General features: G+C 36.9%; 1 protein-coding gene across 6 annotated transcripts in view; it reads right to left on the bottom strand.

The window, feature by feature from the left end:
- The window catches only part of REV1 (REV1 DNA directed polymerase), a 90,878-nt gene that overhangs the window by 57,677 nt on the left and 12,058 nt on the right, over window positions 1–21,143 (bottom strand). For 4 of the 6 annotated variants that reach the window (XM_081068469.1, XM_081068470.1, XM_081068474.1 and 1 more), the window contains exons 2-3: window positions 8,308–8,371; window positions 6,737–6,863 (exon numbers count right to left, since the gene is read on the bottom strand). The exons of 1 other annotated variant lie outside the window; for it this stretch is intronic. In XM_081068469.1, the coding sequence (XP_080924595.1) occupies window positions 6,737–6,863; window positions 8,308–8,361 (181 nt within the window). In that variant the 5' untranslated portion in view covers window positions 8,362–8,371. Of the gene's footprint in view, window positions 1–6,736; window positions 6,864–8,264; window positions 8,372–21,143 lie in introns of all 6 variants that reach the window. One more of the 6 variants, XM_081068471.1, reaches the window with a different exon arrangement.

Genomic DNA, 21,143 nt, shown 5'->3' with positions numbered 1-21,143 from the left:
TATTTTTATACCAGTTACACAAAGTTTTAAGTGCGTATAACCTTCTATAATAGGTTTTGAGATGTCAGAGCTAGTTCTTCTGTCTCTGTTCTTTTTTTTTTTTCCATCACTGTTTTAGCTAGTCCCACCTGCTTTTTAAGGTAGACTATTGGGGAAAAAATAAAATGGAAACCAGACAAGTTTCTATAGCAGGTTGGCTAGTGGCAAATGGCATTAACAAGGATGAAAGTGCTGGGTTTGAAGAACCATCACTACTGCAATAAAAGGATTTCTAACATTGTTAAAAACTTTAACTACTCAGTAGACTTTCTTACATAAAATAATGGGTGTTCCTTACACAATGAAGGTACTCTAGGATACTAAGTACCTTCTAAATCAAGTTTAAAATTATATTCCACGATACCCCTACTGTGAATCGCACAGAACATTCTGTATGTAATGAAATTTCAGGATTAACTAAAACAAACCAAAGTAAGTAATGGACAACTAACCATGGTGAGAGTAAAAGGCATGCACATGCCCTTACGTAACACCAAAGAGCCACGTGAAGGCCACTCCCACATCTCCAGGCACACCTTATAAAGAGCTTCGCTCATCTGGTTAAAACAAATTCTATAAACAATTTTTACACCTCGTACAAAGTTTTCCTTGAGAGAATTCTATTGAGAGAACATTCGTTTTGTCACCATTTCATTCTGCATAGCCAAAGAACTTGATTAAATGCTAGTTGTGTTACATACATGGCAGAAAGAATTAAGACAAATGGCTGCTTATACTTTCTTTGGTCCTACAGTAGTAATAGCCTTCATTATTTCATTTGAGTTTCACAATCCTACAAATTAGAAAAGATAATTTAGCATAGTTACTGATAAGGAAATAGAGGAAAATTAGGTGACCTGCCCATAATCACACAGCTATTATGCAGACCCTTTTGTCTTCGATTCCCATCCACTACTCTTCCTCCAATAGCCGTACTTCCTCTCGACTCCTTTCCTCCCTAACTGCCTCATTTACCACATTCAACTAAAAGCCACAATGAAACAAAGATGGAAGAAGTTTCAAAAGCCCAGAGAACACATTTTGGAGTACCTAACAGATGCAAATACCTATCAGACACTGGCAAAATTACAGTGGGTTGTGTGTATTAATACAGCAAGTCTGTCCCATGTTGGAGGTTAAATTCCTACACCCTCAATTTACAAGATCAGAGTCTCATAGGAAATGGAAGAAGACATGTATATATCCATAGAAAATAATTCTCAGAAGGCATCCCTTTTTAAAAAACTAGATTCATCAGCATTAAATGGACTCTTTTCCTAAAGCACAAGCATATGCTCAGAAAACACTAACATGAGGTTAAGTTTTCAAACACACCCCCATCACTTGGAATGTTAAGTCTGTTACACTTGCATGGTCCCTTGTCCATTATGCAAATCATACCCAAGCATCTGCCTATCCACCTGCTTCTTCACCAACTTTGGCAGTACCAAAGTCACTGGGCCTCGTCTTCTATCCACATGTTAAAACAAGCAGAAACTAACCAGAATACCCCTTTCCGTATCACCTGTCCTGATCCTACTCCACAGAAGAGAGTAATTACAGTTCACTAGACTGAAGCACTAGCTCACCTTGGGAGTTTCCACCCACATAAACATGCCCAAGGCCTACCTCCCAGAGATTACAATTCAGTAAGCCTAAAATACAGCTCATTTCTTAAAAACTATAAATTCAAGAAGACTGAGTTGAATTAGCTTATGAGTGACAATATGCATGCTAATATTTTTATTTAAAACATTATAACATTCCAATGTATGAGGGTCTACTTTTTCAAATGAATGAAAACCCTGTTGCACATTCACTCACTTGAATAACATTTATTGAGCATCCTACAAAGTAAGTGCCAGGTAGGGTTCTAGGCCCCTGGAACACAGCAATGACAAGACTCAGATCTGTGCGCCACAGAACTTCAACTTCACTGAGCAGACAGAACATAAGTCAGATAAATAATACCATTTTAGGTACAAATAAATTCTATGAAGAGAAATCTAGATAGGGGTTAGAAAGCAACTGCAGGGCAAGGTACACCTATTTTAGATAAGAGGTCAGGGAGACTCTTTTGGAGGAGGCAATATATGAGCAGAGATCTGAATGATGAAGACCTAGAGAAGGCAGAAGAAACAGAAAAGTTAAGGTCTTATGGCGACATCTCTGATCCATGTTTGGCTAGGGGCTACTAAATAAAATGGACTTTCTGATTCCAAAAAAATTAAATACCTAAGACCTGACAATACAAGACGAAACTCGGGTGTCAAAACAAATGTTTCTAGCAATAATGCTATGACATTCTAAAACTATGGAATAGCTAAAGGGAAGGAGGCAAAATCTAATTTAATCTGGGTCTTAATGAATGAATATAATTCCAATTCACAGAAATGACGGAAGGAGCTTTTCATCAGAGGCAAAAACACAAACAGAAACACAGAAACGAGAAAGTACAAAGACAAACCTAAAATATCAGATAAGCCTGTGATCAAATTAATAAATATAAATGTGAAAATATAGGTTAGAATTAGAACAAGAATGTCTTTACTCATTTTCAACTAGAAAACACCTACTTATGCAAGACCCAGCTAACAAAGTCAATTCCTCTATGAAGAAGGATACACTCTAACTCTCAAAGGCAATTACTGTTCTTCTGTGTTGTCCCCAACGTCCCTCTGGTCACGTCTAACTCCCAGAGGTTACTTGCCACAAAAATCAACATTCTCCATTAACTGCCATCTCTGTTCAAACACAACTCCTAACACACAAGCAGCATACAAAATATATTTGTTCAATCAACCAGAGTAAAATAGGATGGAAGGTCCATAGATTGGAAAACTCAACATACTAAAGATATCAATTCTTCCTAAATTGACCTACAGGTTAATGGAATTCCTACCAAAATCCCAGCAAGGCATTTATTTTGTAGACACAGACAAGCTTATTCTAAGATTTATATGGAAAGGCACAGGTCCTAGAATACCTAAAACAATCTTGACAAAGAATAATAAAATGGAAATAATCACTCCTCCCCAATATCAAAGCTTACTATGTAGACAAGTCAAGATCATGTGGTGAAGAGACAGACATGAATTGATGGAATAGAACAAAGAACGCAGAAACAGACCCACCCAAACATGCCCAACTGATTTTTGACAAAAGTGCAAAAGTAATCCAATGGAGGAAGAACTGCTTTTTCAACAAATGATGCTATAGCAGCAATTGGATATTCACATGCCACACACACACACACACACACACAAAAGTATTCAAAATGGATCATGAACTTAAATGTAAAACATGAAGCTATAAAATTTTTAGGGGAAAAAAAAATCTTTGGGACTTAGTGCCACGCAGACTTTTGACTTAAAAGCACAATCTATAAAAGGAAAGATTGATAAATTGGACCTCATCAATTAAAAATTTTGCTCTGCAAAAAACTGTGTGAAGAGGTTAAAAAACAAACTACAGACTAGGAGAAAATATTTGCAAACCACTCATTTGACAAAGGAGTACTATCTAGAATACATAAAGAACTCCCAAAACTCAACAGTAAAAAAAACAAACAATCCCATTGGAAAACAGGCAAAAGACATGTACAGACATTGCACTGCAGAGGACATACAGATGGCAAATAAACACATGAAAGGGTGTTCAACATCATTAACCATCAGGCAAATGCAAATCAAAACTGCAATGAGACACCATTACACATCTGTTAGACTCCCTAAATTAATTAAAACACAGAACAAAAATGCTGGTGAGGATGTGTAGAGATTGTTCTACAAAATAAAACCACAATGAGATATCACCACACACCTACTAAAATATTTAAAATAAATACACTAAATACTGACAAGGATGCTGAGAACCTGGATCACTCATAACTTGCTAGTGGGAATATAAAATAGTACAGCCACTTGAGAAACAGTTTGGCAGTTTCTTAAAAATATTAAACATATAACCAGCAATTACTGGTTCATAGCCAAAACCAGGAAATAATCCAGCTGCTCTTCAGTGGGTGAATAGTTAACAAACTGTGGAACATCCATACAATGGAATACAATTCAGCAATAAAAAGGAAAAAATTACTGATACATACAACTTGAATGACTCTCCAGAGCATTATGTTGAGTAACAAAAGGCAATCCCAAAAGTAATCTTGAAGTAAAAAAAGTATAGAAATGGAGCCCAGATTAGTAGTTGCCAGGGGTAAGAGGGGCTGAGAGAAGTAAAGTAGGTGTGGCTATAAAAGGGCAGCGTGAAGGCTCCTTGTGGTGTGAAACTCTGTATTTTGACTGTATCAATATCAATTTTCTGATTGATATTGTTCTATGGTTTTATAAGATGTTACCATTGAGAGAAATTGGGGCAAAGGGTTCATGAGCTCTCTGTATTATTTCTTATAATTACATGTCATCCTACAATTATCTCAAAAAAATCTTTTTTAATTAAAAAAAATGGATGGAAGGAAAGGAAGTTAATCTTAACAAGGAAAAGATGCTTTTGGGGGGAAAAAAGAGAAGAAAGAATGGGTTGACAGAGGCCAAGTATCCAAAAGGCAGGGACATCTTATCTGTAAACTCAAGCTCAATGCTAACTGGGTTAGAAGAGATGAGGGTTATCAAAGAAGCTCTGAGGGCAGAATTGGGAACTTTAAAAGCGTCAAGAAAACTTGGAATATTAGTCTATAGGAAGCATGGTTAAGAATTAACAAAACAGCCTTCACTACTTGTCTTACAGCATGTAAAGCACTTTTCTTCACTTGCTAATTCATTACACAGATGTTGTTGATTCTGTTTTATCTATAAAGCTGTTTGATCTAAAACAGAAAATTTTTCTAAAAGCATTGTCACCACAATTTGCATGTCCCTATGCAATTCTACGTAATGGAACTTTACCTGTAGAATTGTAATATAATCCTAACAATAACAAGAGTAAGAATCAGTATTATTATCCTTATCCTAAAGCAAGGGATAGGGATAACAATGGGTCCAAACAAAATGGGTTCAAAGAGAAAATGTTTTACAGTCACACAAAACTTCGTGACAAAAGTAGAATTAGATTTCCAGATTCTCAACCATAGCAGTGATTACTACAACACTCATTTTTTCTCCCTCCCACAAATAATCTCTTTTTCTTCCTCTTATGTGAATAAGGGTACCCTGTGAATTGTGGATTGCCATAACTAGCTAATGTAACAAGCAATGTTTATTTTTGTTAATATTTTAAATATTTTATAATGCATCTCGGGAAAGTGAGTGGAGCTTAAATGTTCCAGGTTACCTAAGTAGAAAAGTCACATGTGAACCTTTCCAAAGTTGCACCTGCAACTCATTTTAAGATAACATTCTTAGGCTAAATGCATTGTCAGTGATGCCTGATAAAATTTAACTAGGCTAATGTATCAGTTAATTAAAGCTCAACTTTAATTCAACAAGTATTTCCTGAGTGGTTACACCCAGTCACTATAGAGGCACTGAGAATACAGCAGTAATGAAAATACAAAATGTAGCTCTTGCTCTCATCTAATAACAGGCAACCATAATAAGATTATATAAATGCTAAGATGCGGATAAATACAAGGAGCCACAGCCTCACAGGAGCATGAGACGTCAGCTACACCAGTAGGAAGACAGACACCAAGGGAAAGAGTTGTATAAACAGAGACCATAAAGACAAACAGGCATCAGCCAGTTGAGAAGTGGAGAGGGTAAAAATATACTAGATTGACACAAATAATAATATATGCAGTCATTCACTTCAAAAATACACTAAAATGATCTTAAGAGGAGATCCTAAACAGAATGAAGAGAAACTTGGGCAGTAAAATTTGACAGCCAATACACAAGTGGTAATTGACTTTACAGATCAGAGAAAGATGTTAGCTGGCTTTGTGGAAGCCCAGAAGAAGCTGCTTGGTACCAGTGAAACCAAGAAAAACTTATGAAATAGTCAGCAGGCACTTCCAAAGGTGGACATGGAAAGGTCATAAAACAAGAAGTTCCTGGTTGAAATTCTGTGTAAGAGACAGAATTCCAGATGTCCTCTCCCACTGATGAAGAAAGACTATTCTGTCCCTTCCAGATACCGGAATCAATGACAACAGGCATAGCAGAGGAGAGAAGTGATATAGGGGATTAAAAAAAAAAAAAAGGGGGGAGATTAAATGGACTTCTACTTTCTAGACTGTGAGAATTCTGGCCCTTTCCTTCTCCGTTGGCAACCAAAGTGCTGGCAGCCAGGTGTACACCCATCTTTAAGCAAGATTCTGGGAAATCTGACACACACACCACACGCTTCCTCCATCAGCCCCCAAGGACCTACGGGTAATTACAGAGGGAGATTCACCAATGAATCTTTGGTGAATCTATGGCCTTACCAGATACGCCATATTGAAGCTCACAGTTTACAATCCCCACATGTGTGTGATAGCTTCCAGTCAGCTATTTAAGCAAGACCACTACTAGTTTTCATTTTAAACCTCATTTGACTTTTTAAAATTAGGTACTTCGATAAAAATTAAAATAAAAGACAATGGCAGATACAGGTGGGATGGAAGAAAAAGTGAAGGATTTTTATCATTTTTATGTACAAGACAAATAATTAAAAACAGAATTTAAAACAAACCACTCTCAATCTTAATACAAGTGCATGCCAGAAAAGGATACCTAAAAAGTAAAAAGTACTCAACCTGTATATCCATTAACATAAATGGCAACTCCATTAAAAATCGTAGACGAAGTTCCATCCTTCTGCAAAGCAGCATCTGATCGAAACTGTTCCTCCAATTTCTGAACCTTGGCAGCCATATACCCACCCTAGAATTAAAGAAAAGGTAACCTAATCACAAAAGTTGTATTTTCTTCTCCCTCTACAAAGAAACTTCTATTTATAAATAAATAAATAGATAGAAAAAAAGACAGACCTTATTCTGTGCTAGTGACCAAGGTATAATGATGACATAAGTTATAATTTTAAACATGAACCATAGGGAAGGCAATGAAACAGACAAGTCAAGGAAGACTTTTCCCTCTGTCAGCTCTATTTTTAATAATTTTATCACATTCTTATGAGTTACTTTAAAAAGAGGAAAAACGTAAGTCAAGAATAAGTTTAATGCCACAAAATATTATTCTTATCTATAAAATCAAGCAAATGTTACACCAAAGTTTAAACCAATTAAAATTTGACAAGTGGTCAATAAGAGTATATTTCACATTTCACTATCTTCTGTATATGGGAAGCTTAAAATTAATAACTTCAAGTAAAATAAAGCAGTGTGACAAACTATTAGTCCTCCATACATGTAGATAAGAATACATAAACCATTCAGTGGCTAAATTCTGGATCTAAGCTATTTGATAGTAATACTAATTTTCATTAGATAACATGAACCTCAAAAAGAATATAAAAACACTATTATTTTTCCTACTACAGACCTCTACAAATCTATGAATTCAACTACACTTTTCCTGAACACTGAAATAAGCTTAATTGACTTGAATTATCAATTCTTTATTGATTTATCTTTATCAAAAAGAATTATCAATTAAGTCTTTGAAATAAAGTTATAGGTAGGCAGAAGTGGTATTTATTTTTTTCAAAATGTAAATGACTTAATTGTTACTGATTATTTGATAACCACATGCTCACTGTCAAAAACATTTTCCCCCCCAGAAAATATAAAGAAGAAAATTTAAATTGGCTATGATCCCATTCATTGTTAACATTTTGGGATTTTATTTTCAAAGTTTATCTCTTTGTCTCAGAGCATAGTGGTTTTACAAAAAGAGAATCCCATATATGATTCATACGATATATATATTCCTTTATATGTAGAATCATTATATATATATATATATATTCCTTTATAACATAACACATTTTTAGTCAAGGCCATCTTACCAGGTTAAGAAATATAAAGCTAAATGGTTGCAGTGTACCACTGCATAAAGAAAATTTATTTGACCAATTCCCAATTATTGGTTATCTATATTTTCATGTTTTTCACTTCAGTATTACTAGCAATTCTGCAATACAATTATCATACAATAAATGTTGTGCACTAGAATATTTCTTCAAGATAAAATCCTGCAAGTTTAGGGGTTAAAGTTTGATCTTTCAACACATTGTGAAAACTCAGAGTTGGTGTCTAAAGTGATTTACAAATTAGAAAATGTGTTTTACACCACATTATAAACTAAAAAAATGAAAAATACCTAGACTGTTCAATATAATTATTTTTATTCTTTTAAAACACACCCAGTTTTCCCAGCCATCATTTTCAGCTCGCCTCCTCCATCCACCCCGTCTCATGGTGGAGCTTCTGTATTAGGGGAAACAAACAAATAAACAAAAAAATGTCAATTTTATAACATAATGTGTCAATCAATAAAAATGAGAAATTAACATAAATTCAAATGTTGAATTCATAAAAGTTAAAAGTATAATAGTGAGAAAACTTTTTCCAAAGCGTATCATTCTCCTGATTCCCAAGTCAAATTTATTCCTATAGATAAGTATCAAGTTTAAATCATAATTACTTCACCAATCCTAACACCCACTTACATAAAACATCACCAAATCAGACTAACATTGTTGCACTTACTTGTAAACAATTAATTAGTGTTAACAGAACCTAAGAAAATATACTCCTTCATGAATTGACCTATAATATGGCTCTCAAACTCTGTCATTGCTATTACATACTGGACACTTAAGAGGGCAGTCACAGTGTAATTCATCGACACAAAAATCTCTAAAAGAAGTCAATTAAAACAATGCATCTAAGGAGACATCATGCAAAAGACTATCACTGATAATAAACTAGTAATTCTGGCATTTTCCTTAAGGCAACACTTGACCAACTGAGTTATAAAACCACCAACATGACCAATGACAGCTCATCTCAAGTGTCAGCTGCCTTAGTGGCTAGCAAGGCATAAAACAATTCATAAGTCAAAGCCTAACTCAAATGGCTACATCATGAGACATGATGACTGCATTATCCTTCACAAAATTAACATGGTCTCCATTTAGGCATTTTTATTCTAGTAACTATACATATGTTAATATCAAATGGTTACCATATATCACTGGAGAAGCCTTATACATTATCCAAGTCAAATCAGCTTTGATGTGGCTTATAAAAATTTGTTACTGAATACCTTAAAACATGACACTCTATCCACACACTTCAGCAGATACTGTCTTTCAAATATTTCTATTCTTGGTATATTATGAGATGTATAGTTTCTCCTTGCTGACATTTATATTAATTATGAATTTTTCTGTCTACTCTTAAAAGGTGCCTAAAAGATATGTAGAGAGATGCTCAAAGAGTTAAATCCAACAGAGAGACAGGAGCATGAGCTCTAAGAACCGGAGGCAAAGTGATTAACCCTGATTAGGTGTTATGGGTGCTTAGGGAGAGAAGAGTTTTGTTTTTTTGAAGGCTGACAATGTAGGGGCATGGCTCCCCAGTGTTCATCATGAGTCCCAGAACTGCCATCTTTGTTCTGCTAAATTCTTGTTTTCAAAAAAGGCTTTGTCCAGTCCCTGAAGACTTCTCCCTTACCTTAAAGGAATCAGGGAAATGTGTTAACATAGTTCTTGACTTCATATAAACTGAGCCCATACATCTGCTCTAACAAGTGAAGAGTCTGGAAGTTCTGGCCATTACAGATTAACGCTGCATACTCACAAAAATTAAATTGAGCAATTAATCTGTTAAATGAGGTAAATTTAAAAAAATATATCTTTAAAGTTTAATTCATTTTCCCAATCATGTAAGAGCCTCACTTAAGATCTATTAGGTATTTATTGCGAAAGGCCAGTAAGAAAATCCTTATCAATGTCTTAATGAGGGTAGGCAAGTATGAAACAAAAGTTCTAATAAATAAAACCCAAAAAACTGATTTTAAAGGTTCTTTCCCCATTCCCAAATAATAAAGCTATCCCAGACAAATGTTTAAAGGTTGAAAAGTAAAAGAAATAAAGGAATGAAAATAGTAATTTTATCCTTTCCTCTAATTTGACCCATGTACAGCAAACTCCCGTTGGTCCAGGATTCAAATAAGACCAAGAAAAGGGGAAAAGGAAACAAGAAACATACTTCATTTTACACATTCAAATTCTACTTTTGGGAAAATCCCATAACAAATACTAAACTAGATAATTTGGACCAACCTTCCTGCTGAGGAAGAGGAAAACTACACAAAACATTGTTTTTAAAAAATTGCCTCAAGGCAAAGAAGGCCTTAGCAAACAATGAAAAATTACTGGGCCAAGATTTAGAAGATGACAAAGGACACCAGCCACCTCACCTTACCTCTTCTTCCCAAACTGGGACAGCTTCTCCTCTGAGGGTATTTGTCAATTCTAGAAGAGTGGCTGAGAGGATGGGCAATGTTTCTGAGAAGCACAGTGCTAAGGGAACAGAAGTTGGAGTTCAGGAGTTTTCCAAAGATAAAAATCTGCACACGTGGGATGAGGACCCTGGTCGTGAGAGTAAGCTGACAGTAGAAAGACCACACTTTGCAGAACATGTATTTTGCCTTAGACTATTTCAGTCTTCGAAAGCAAATTGAGGTGTAATCCTGGACTGCCAGTGCCCAGAGCATCTGGTGGCACAAATGTAAATCCTCAGAATGACGACAACATCCTAAACTGTACATCCTTCCACAAACAATTTTGCAATTAGAATGTCTGGCATGCAAATAAAAATAACCAGGCACACAAAGAAACAAGATCACATGAGTGAGAAGCAACAGAAACAACAAAATAAACGCCACATAGTCAAATTAAAATAGACTTTAACTATGCTTACTGTGTTCAAGGACATAAAAGACAAGTATTGGAATAGTGGTAAAGAACTATAAAATATATAAAGTAACTAAATGCTAAAAGTAGAATTGAAAGATACAATACTAGCAGTAGGTAAGAGTAAGTTAACAGATAAGAGCAAATAAAGAACAGCTGAAAATAAGTCATTAAGAAAATACCCCGATAAAGCAGTGGCACAAAAGAATGGAGAACATGGGTGGGGAAAGAGATACAGAGGATACCTGAGAAGGTCTAACAAGTAAATTTGGGGGGAAAGGAGGAGAAAAGCAGTTACATTTGAAGAAAGTATGACTAAAACATTCTAAAACTCCTTAAAGACATCAAGCCACAAATTCAAAAAGCCCAATGAGTCCCTAGCAGAAAAAAGTCTTAAAAGCTGCCATGACTGGGAAGAACAGGGAGATTCCATTCAAAATACTCCAAGGAGCAAAAATTGAACAGCTGTTTCTTTAATAGAAACAAAAGAGCTAGAAAACAACAGTGCTGAAAGGAAATAATTACTAACTTAGAATTCTATACCCAGAAAGAAATTCAGTCAACAATGAGGAAATAAAGGTGTTTCAGGCAAATAAAAACAGAAGCTAATGCCACGAGCAAACATGCACTAAAGGAAACCCTAAAGGATAGCTCTCAGATGGAGGGAAAATTCTCTTACATGGAAGGTCAAAACTATAGAAAAAAATGCAGCAAGGAAAATAGTAACTATCTGGGTACATCAATGTCAAATACTGACTGAATAAAGATACAATAACGACAATCGGTTATCGCTTGTAGCATAATATACAGCACAAGTGAACAAAAGATCATGAGAAAAGACTAGGGGTACAGGGAACCACTTCTAGTCCAGTCTCAGCCACTAACTGGCTTCACCGATTTTTGGTAAATTTTCATTTCTCTGGGTCTCAATTACGGTATTATCTGGGTCTCTTACTGTAACTCTAAGAGGTTTGGGTAGTTGAGTTCTGTCAACCTATTAGAGTTCTGTCAACCTAAATAAAGAGGTAAACTGAGGAAATCTTGAATTACCAGAAACTGAGTTTATTTGGGAATAGCAGAGGAATTGAATGCTGTAGCAAGCTACAGGCGAGTCCGCTGAGGGATTGGAGGTGAGGGAGCTATATTTACGGGCACAGAGTGTAAAGAGGGGGAGTCCAGCCAGAATCCAAGCAGTAAATTCACTGGCTGGAGGATGAGGAGGGATTCTTGGTGGATGTTCACTGGTCAGGAGATAAGTCTCAGTGTTCTGTAAATCAGGCATTTACAGGAAACCAGTATCGCAGTTCTTAAATTCATTCTCCTAGAGGATACACGCATGAGATTCTCATACTTTTTGGTTCAATTTTAGATTGAAATCCTTTCACAGTTCCCTTTGGCGCTCTACACAAGACACATTCGAGGCCTATTTTCAGAAACTAAATATAAAAAGTTAAAACTACTATATCCACATCCTTCAGTTTCAGAAATTTGATTATGTAAAGCGTTGGTGCTCATCATTTGTGATTTATGCTGACCCCTTTACTTATTTCAGAAAGATTTAAGGCAACTTGTTCTATATCAAATTCATTTAAATAATCTACGTACAGACTAAGATGGCCTATGACAATAAATTCAGAGTCAAAACCTAACTGTAAACCTGGCCTTTACTGAACACCAGGAGTGGCACCTGATCAGTCGTCACTGTTGGATGACATCAACTGTGCAACTTTTTTTTGTCAGATGCTAGACGCTAGATGTTCAGTATACAGCTGTAGATTGCATTCAGCACAGATAATTATGGCATCTAAGAAGTAATCCAGAGCTCGTGTCTAAGACACACCACACTAGACTACCTTAGGTCACGGAATACGACTGTGTGTAAAGCACTGTACTGTACTGGGAACTACTGAGACAAATGAGAGGCATTTTTGTATGAGTTTTAAACTAGCCCTATACACTTAAGGGAAAGAATTTAGACTGGAAGAGTAAGGCGAAAAACAAACAACCCCTGGAGCACAAAGCAAACTACGTGACCCAGATCTATAATGCTGGCCAAGAGCAAGAACAGACCAGCCTGGCGTGCAGCATAGCTACCTGCAAACCTGACCTGTACAGCCAAATAACAGGCGGACACTCAGGTGGCAGGCTGTAAACGGTAAATAGGTTTATCACACTGCTGTTGATATGTGCATAGCATCAAAGACTGTTCATACGGCACTCGTTTTGGTTAGACCCACATTCATTTCCTTTTTGATACTCCAAACATTACAGAACGAAAATATGAAGAATATGTTATACATAAACAATTGCCATTAATCTTGTATATGATAGGAAGTCAATAAGTTACTGTTGAATAAAGAAAATGAACTTATATGTAAAGCATGGTAGCAACACTAATATGTCCCAAGTACAGTGTACCCCAACGTACCAATATTCAAAACTCTACCTTGCATATTTAGTTTAATCTACTATTTCTCTTACTTTAAAACAGCTTTCCAAAGATTGACAATAGAACTCCATGCTTTTTAATGAAGAGCATTATGATAAACACTCTGTCCCCCTGCAAGTGGCACACAGACAAGATTGGCAAATGATACACACACTTTTGGTGCTAACAAGAACCACACAACAGGTGGGATTAAGTATAAATCCTTTAGAGGGTTCTAAAGACTACAGTGCTTCCCTAGTAGTGTGAAATCAGTCAGTAGCTAACATAAAACCGTATTCTCGGAAACTGGTATGCCATAAAGGCTTATGTTTCTGCAAACCAGTAAGGATCTTCAAAAAAGGGGCTTTGCCAATGCCTCTGAAGCCATATCCAGGGCAACAGTTCTCCACTCCAGCTGATTTACTTCTTCAAATAGGACTTTCCCTAGCATGGAGGAGGGCCGGACTGCACAGCTGGACAGAAATAACCCTCAGAAATAAAACTCTCTCTGTTCTTATCCTCTCGGTTCCCACAACCTTCTGAATCACGATGTGTCATCTTGACTAACCCCATTCACTAAGAGGATGCCCTTTGTGGGCAAGCCATCCAATCACCAAGGCAGACTTGTAAATAAAAATTGCCATCTAGTTTTCAGATGAAATTCTTGCAGACTGGGTTCCCAATTTAGTTCCAGTGCTTTATGGCTTTAAGGAAAGTGAGAAACATTTCTGAAATTGTAATGTACAACCTAAAACAACCTACCAACTTCTCCTTATCCAGCAGCATTACTGTAGAAGTCAATTACTGAATTTTAAAACAATTAGTGAAAAAAAATGGATGAAGAATGAATCTGTATATGCAAAAGTACCCTTCGCCCTAGCACTTAGGGTATGCCCTACTCACTACTCATACTATTATACTACTCACTCACTATTACACTAATAAACACTATTATACTAATCTACTCTGCCAGCCCAGAGTGGAAACCAAATGAGAGCATATTACGTGAATATCTTCTGAAGATTGTGAAGTATACAACACGGTTATTTTAAATAAGTCATCCATGGTCTACCACATAATGGAAGAGCAATAGATTCAGTGGCACAAGATCTGGGCTCTAATCCCAGTTCTCCACCTGCCTCGCTATACGATTTGGGATGAGTCCAAGAGCAATGAGGCTCTCACCTCCACCTATACAACAAGGCCTCACTGATTAGCACTGAGTACAGTCCCTATGGGGCCATGAGCTGGGTGCAGGGTGCATGTGGCGGGAGGAAACAAGAGTTGGGGGCAAAAACAACAAGCAAGTAAGATTCCACTCTCTAAATCCACTTCAATTTTGGCAGCCCTGCTTTTGTAAGTTTTAGATTATTTAAGGTCTGAATAACAGTTGTTTTTGAAGAAAAAGCTCAAATTGGAAAACATGAAAACTACAACTAATGAACTAAAACCTAAGTCTAAAGACTATGGGCTCTGTCCTGTGTTTCTATACGTGACTACAGAAAGTAAATGCGCAAGGTCCTTGCAAGGGTCATCAGCTAAACTCACCCATAAGTCCTCAAGCAATGAAAAAAGACCAACCAGATTAGAGGCTGTCAGTGCAGTCAGGCCAGGCCCCCGTGTCCACATGAACAGCCAGCCGGGAGAGCCAAGTTTAAGACCAGGGAGAGCAGCTCTACCTATAATGAGCCCAGGGACCCTGAACACCTACAATGGAAGATTTCCTGAGTCTTCCATTCTCCTAATTGGGATGTTCTATGAAGAGTCTCATGAAGGTCCTGCTTATTAAAAAACTGTATCAAAATTATGTATGCATACTTTTCCCTTAAGTTTATTTCATCTTTTGCTGGAGCACATTGTTACTGTTTCACTCTGGACTTCCAATGTGCATTTTAAGAGGCTCATCGGGGCCAGCCCAGTGGCTCAGGTGGTTGGAGCGCCTATGCTGAGGTCCAGCGTGAGCAGCTGGCAGCCGGCGAGAGCTGCCCTGAGCTTCTGTGAGCGGCCAACCGATGACCAGCGACCGACTGCCTCAGCTGGGGGGAGCACAGGCTCATAATACGAGCATGGCCCAGGGAGCTGCGTCCTACACAACTAGACTGAGAAACAACAGCTTGAACCGGAGTGGTGGGGGGGAGGTGGAAGAAGGGGGTAAAAGAGGCTCATTAAAATCCCACTAAAAAGAATTTCCATTGTTTCTTTTTACTGATTATTTACGGATTTTAATATCTACCCATGGAATGATGTTAATCACAAGGAGCAATCACTTTCATGCAAAAGCACTATTTCATCTATTTCCTCAAGAATTATTCACATTAGATGGTTCCAAACAGTTCATCACACACCACTCAATTCCCACTACATATCCAGAAAATGCCCTTAAATAAACATTCATCAGTGTTAATCTGTTGGTTACACATTTGTAACTCTATAAAGTATACTATTAAGTAATGAAGATGACTTTGAGTGGCTTTTATTCAGTCTCATTACGGTAGTCATATCTACACGTATGAGTTCATCTTCAGTTACTTAAGAAAAAGTTGCAAAATGAATTGTTATATACAAATGAACATGCAACGAATGAATGAATGTGCATATTACAGTAGTATAATTATTCATGAACATGACATGAATGCAAAGACAGCAGCCTGTGGCCACCCAGACCATCAATAGGCAAGGGTGAAATAAAACGTTTACCTTTGGCTCCCTTCCATATTGCTGCTACTCAACACCAACCACTTTTCTTCTTCATTGTCTTGTTCTTTACCTTAGTTAGCTGTCAATTTTCTGCTAAGGCACCTACTAACAATTAAGGAACTGGTTAATACCTGACTTAAGGTATGTTCCATCCCAGGGATATGTGTATTTAAAAGGACTTCTCCACAACCATTCAATGAGGGAAAGAACAGCCTTTTCAGTAAATGACTTTGGGAAAATTGTTATGTCCACATGCAAAAGAATGAAGCTGAACCCTTGCCTTACATGATATACAAAAAGTAACTCAAAATGGATCAAAGACCTAAATCTAAGACCTAAAATTATAAAACTCTTAGAAGAAAACATAGGAGAAAAGCTTCATGACATTGGATTTGACAGTAATTTCTTGGATATGACATCAAAAGCATAGGCAATAAAAGGAAAAACAGATAAGACTGCATCAAAATTAAAATTTCTATGCATCAAAAAGACACAATCAATTAAATAAAAAAGCAACCCACAGAAGGAGAGAAAATATTTGAAAACCATCTATCTGATAAGGGATTAATACCCAGAATATATAAAAGAAAGCCTACAACTCAACAATAAGAAACAATTTAAAAAATGGACAGAGGATCTGAATAGATTCCTCTAAAGATATACAAGTGGCCAATAAGCACATGAAAAGATACTCAATGTCACTAATCATCAGAGAAATGCAAATCCAAACCACAATGAGATATCACCTCACACCCATTAGGACGGCTACTATCAAGAAAACAGAAAATATCAAACATCAGCAAGGATGTGAAAAAATTAGAAGCCTTGTGCACTGTTGGTAGGAATGTAAAATGGTGCAGACACTATGGAAATCGGTGTAATTGTTCCTCAAAAAATTACAAATAGAATTATCATATGATCCAGCAATTCCACTATGGTATATACCCAAAAGAATTGACAACAGATTCTAGAACTCATGTTAATAGCAGGATTATTCACAACAGCCAAAATGTGGAATCAACCCAAGTGTCCAGTAATGGATGAATGAATAAGAAAAATGTGGTATATACAGAGGGTGCCAAAAAAAAAAATTTTAAGAAAGGAAAACTATATTAGAATCGTAATACTCAATATATACCGTTAACAAAACATGAATACAAGTCACAATTGACTCCTGCAATTACAAGAGGTGCCCAAAGTGCCCATCAGCATCCAGACACTTCTGATTATGGTGAACAACTGCTTGAGCAATGCTGACCAAAGCGTCCACTTGTATACATTTTTTTGGCACCCTGGTACATACAATGGTATTATTTTCAGCCTTAAAAAAGAAATTCTGCCATACCCTACAACAAGGATGAACCCTGAGGACATCTTGCTGAGGGAAATAAGCCAGTCACAAAAAGACAAATACTGTATGATTCTACTTATTATATTAGGTACCTAGAGTAGTTACATTCATAGATACAGAAAGTAGAATGGTGGTTGCCAGCAGCTGGGGGAGGGGGAAATAAGGAGTTGTTTAATGGGTACAGAGTTTCAGTTTTACAAGATGAAAAAGTTCTGGAGATTGGTTGCACAACAGTGAATATACTTAACACTATTGAACTGTGTGCTTAAAAATGGTTAAAATAGTATTATTTTATGTTTATACGAATTTTACAATAATTTTTAAATAATACAAATTTTAAAAAGAAGAAGGGAAAAAAGACTTTTGGCACTGGAAACACTCCACAGGCAGCTGGGACCACAGAGACCGACTGGAGAGCTACAAGGAAGGGTCACTGGACAGTTCAGTTGGGAGTACAGACCTGGGAAAGAGGCTGCTTCCCCTAGAAACTTGGAGGCATCATTTGTATAGGACAAGTGTGATTGTGAATCACAAACCAGCCGTGCAGCAGCCTTATCGAGCATTTTGGCCTTTTCACCCTAGAAGGCAACTGTGTGCAAAATAACTGGTACTTGGCCTATCTGCTTTTTCCATAGATGTGCTGTGAAGATCCCTTTGAAAAATAAAGCACTATGGAAATGTAAAATACTACTAGGGGTGTGTTTTTAAGTTTAAAGAATTTAAATTTAAATGTTAAAAATTTTACTGAAAGGAGGAAAATAGAAAGTTATTAGTCAACAGGTGAATTTTTTCAAAGATTGGGGGAATGTGGGCAATGCCCGTACAGCAGTATCTAGGGTGTTTTTTTTTTTTTCTTGGAGGGGAAGGCAGAGGTAGACGGAGTATTATCCTTATAAGTGACAAAGTAAATGAAGTACTGGCACAGTTGCTGACGAGGTCGACAATGCCTGCCCCAAAGTGCTCTTGTTTGTCCTTAAATGGAAAAGGCTTTAACGCCAGATAAATAGCTTGTTACATAACATTTGGATATGAAAATACAGCTGTTTTGATGCCACCACAGAGACCATCACTGCCTAAGGTGACAGTCCCCAGACTGCTGAAGTCCTCAGGGCACAAGAGATTCTTGAGTTTTATAACCCAGGGAAGTACACATAGAACCTTCTTCCAGCCCCATCCACACACTGCAGTCAGATTTGACTTTGAAAAGACCCTCACCACGCTATTTAAAACAAAAACAAAAATCAGACACTTAGGTGAAGGAAATGAAGTCCTTGTAACAGTTGCCAAGAAGCACAACTATTGGCTCTAGTCTTTAGCACATACTCACTTTTAGGGATAAACCAAGATGACGGGTTACATTCTAAGAACAAAAGCTGTGTACTTATTATCCTAAAGAACTGTATTTCAGAGCAGCCGGCTGGCTCAGTTGGTTAGAGCTCAGTGCTCATTAACACCAACGTCTATGGTTCGATTCCCACATGGGCCAGTGAGCTGTGCCCTCCACAGCCAGACTGAAAAACCAATGACTTGACTTGGAACTGGTAGGTCCTGGAAAAACCCTTTGTTCATCAATATTCCCCAATAAAAAATTTAAAAAAAAGAACTGTATTTCATGTATTTAAATATATATAAATACACACACGTGCAAGATATTTAAACCAGATATTATTCCTGACCTAAGAGAACCCTTAATATTTTTAAAATTTATTTCAACATGGTTTCTTCACCATCAGTATACTGACCCATTTTCCTATTACCCATTTTTCCTGCTACAAAATAATTCCTGAAACTAATTTAAAAAAGACCAAATGAGCCCCCAAGATGAATATCTACCCAAAAAGATTATTTTATGAAGTGAAATGTATTCAGTAGAAGTGTACTGAGGGAAAAAAAGAGGAAATAATTCCTGCACTATATTACAAATCATCTTGATCAACACCAAATAAACAGCATTCAAAGAACTTTAATCCACACAATAAAAGTGGCTACAATATATACAGCACTCTCTAAACAACGAATTATAGGCTTAGTTAGATACATAAGCTTTTCTAGAAGTGAGTCTGGTCCTTCTACCTTTCCTTGAAACATTCTCTATTATCTTCCCAGTTACTGATTTGTGTTTATACACTGCTCTGTCATGCTGCCAGTGTTCATTCTGTCTTGCTAGGTGCTCCTCTTCAAAAATAGTATTTCCTGCTCTATTTATAAAAGCACATGTTTACTGTAGAAAAAGAAAACACAGGAAACAGAAAAGGGAAGGGGAAAATTACCCACATTCCCACCATCTTTGAAAAAATTCACCTATTGACTAATACTTTCTATTTTCCTCCTTAAAATTCCTTAAATTTTTAACATTTAAATTTAAATTCTTTAAACTTAAACACACCCCTAGTAATATCTTACATTTCCATAGTTTTTTATTTTTCACAGGGGTCTTTACAACTATCTATCTTCACAGCACATCTGCGGAAGAAGCAGGGAGGTCCTGTACTGGTTATTTTGCACACAGTTGCCTTCTAGGGTGAGAAAGTCAAAAAGCTTGATAAGGCTGCACTGCTGGTTTGTGGTACACAGTCACAATTATCCTTTACAGATTACGGCTCCAAGTCTTCAAGGGAGAAATTAACACTGCTATCAATACAATAAACTGTCGAAAAGTGAGTAAGAACACTGGTATTTAATTGAAACAGCCCAATACAATTCAGATGCTTCTGCACTGGGGAAGCTAACACCTGTCTGGGTCAGACACAGTAGCTGTCATGAATGTGACAGAAAGACGAAGGAAGAAAATAGTGCCCTATAAACTGGTTCCATCTAGACCCCAACTGCAAATAGTCCATATTCATGAGAAGTCAAGACCTAGAGACAGTACCAACTTTGTTACTAACTGGTTCTCTGACCTTAAGCAAGGCACAAGCAGTCAGATCTTAGTTCTTTCATTTGTGGACAGAGTTGGAACTGATAAATTCTAATCTCTTGTTTTAAAACGTGTATGATTCTATGTATCTATGCATTTATTTAAAAGTGGCTTGTAAGAGGAAAAGCACAGATATTATGCAACTCTGTCTATACTTTCAAAAACCAAGATATGCTTATCTATAGATGTGGCTGTATAGTAAAGAATTAATCTTACTCAGAGAGGTCTAGGTGATCTCTAGGCCCTTGGAATATCCTCACTGATAAGCGTCTGTTTATCTAGGAGCTGGGAGCCTCTCAGATAGTCTCACAATGTGATTTATGCCAGCTATGCACCATCAACGTCCTCAGAGGCTGGAGACTAATGGTCAATCACCTGAGAAGGTAACTATATCTATATGGCCAAACTCCCAATAAAAACTCTGGACATTAAGTGTTGGGTGAACTTCCCTGGTTGGCAATACTTTGTACATCTTGTCACTTGTTGCCAGAAGTTAGCGCTGTACCAGACTCAAACGGGAGAGGACAACTGAGTTCCACACATGGAACTCTGCCGTGTGCCCCATGAATCTTTTCCTTTGGCTGGTTTTAACCTGTATCCTTTCAATGTAATGAATTGTAATTATGAGTACAACAGCTTTCAAAAGTTCTGAGTCCTTCTAGTTATTTCCTGAACTTGAGGGTGGTCTTGAGGAATCCCCAAACTTGCAGTTGGTGTCACAAGTGAGGGTGGTCTTGGAATTCCCAAAATATGGAGTGACAGAATGACAACTCTCCTCCAGTATTGATTCTCCCTTTCTTTCTTTTAGTAATAAAACACCTCTACCACCTCTCTTAGAAGGGAGCAGGGTTGCCAATTAGAGGTTACATTTCCTAGGCTCCTTT

Source organism: Rhinolophus hipposideros (genome assembly GCF_964194185.1).
Source record: "Rhinolophus hipposideros genome assembly, chromosome: 12".
NCBI lineage: Eukaryota > Metazoa > Chordata > Mammalia > Chiroptera > Rhinolophidae > Rhinolophus > Rhinolophus hipposideros.
The sequence above is the reverse complement of the archived record's forward strand: the minus strand, read 5'-3'. Positions and strand labels throughout refer to the sequence as shown.